The 906-nt window shown below is 52.1% G+C and overlaps 1 protein-coding gene across 1 annotated transcript in view; it reads left to right on the plus strand.

The window, feature by feature from the left end:
• Positions 1-4: 4 nt before the first annotated feature.
• POLR1C (polymerase (RNA) I polypeptide C, 30kDa) overlaps positions 5-906 on the plus strand; it is a gene marked incomplete at its 5' end in the record, with an annotated part of 3,379 nt that continues 2,477 nt past the window's right edge. The window contains 2 exons of the mRNA XM_008948161.1: positions 5-97; positions 604-736. Coding sequence (XP_008946409.1) covers positions 5-97; positions 604-736 — 226 coding nt within the window. The remainder of the gene's footprint in view (positions 98-603; positions 737-906) is intronic.

The following is a 906-nucleotide window of genomic DNA, read 5'->3' on the forward strand; positions in this document are numbered from 1 at the left end:
GGACGTGATCCGCGAGGAGGAGGGCACGCTGGAGTTCGACATGGTGGGCATCGACGCCGCCATCGCCAACGCCTTCCGCCGCATCCTGCTCGCCGAGGTACCGCTGCCGGGGTACTGACGGGGGACCGGGAATGGCCGGGGCCGGGGCGAGCTGCTGCAGGGAAGGCGTGGGGGTGCGGGCCCTGGAGAGGGGGCACTTGAGTGGTGGGGAGCGGGGTGGGTCTTGCTTTATGTCAATCCTTGTGAACGGCTTCTGGGTTTGGAAGAGAAGCGTGAATTGGTTCTGTGCTTGTGCCGGGAGCCCAGAGGAAGTTAGGGTCTTGGCAGCATGAGCAGTAGTGCTTGTTGCTCTTAAGGGTTGGTGGTGTCTGTGGATCAACCTACCCTCCACCTATTGTGATCTTTTCTTTATAAAGCAAACCAAATGGGGAAGGGGGTGTGTTGGGTGTGAGGGGATATTATGTGGCCTGGTTTGGCAGAAATACTACTGAAAGTAGTTTGTGAGGCAATTGTTAATGGCAGAGAAGGGACACTAGCTGGGTGTTCTGTGGGGGTGTACTTCAACTATCATCTTATGTTGACTTGACCTCTTGTCTCCCTGAGGTGCCAACGATGGCTGTAGAAAAAGTCTTTGTATACAACAATACATCCATCGTGCAGGATGAAATTCTGGCTCATCGCTTGGGCCTTATTCCTATCCGAGCTGACCCTCGACTCTTTGAATATAGAAACCAAGGTGAGAGTCTTGGATCAAGTGGAAATATTGAGAGTTTTCCCCAAAGTAGGAAATTCGGGTCATGTAAGCTGAGCAGAATCATAGAATCGAATCGTAGAATTGTTTTGGTTGGAAGAGAACTTTTAAGATCAGTCAAGTCCAACTGTTAACCCAGCACTGCCAGGTCACTG

Source organism: Merops nubicus, unplaced genomic scaffold (assembly GCF_000691845.1).
Source record: "Merops nubicus isolate BGI_N331 unplaced genomic scaffold, ASM69184v1 scaffold14739, whole genome shotgun sequence".
In the NCBI taxonomy this organism is placed as follows: Eukaryota; Metazoa; Chordata; class Aves; order Coraciiformes; family Meropidae; genus Merops; species Merops nubicus.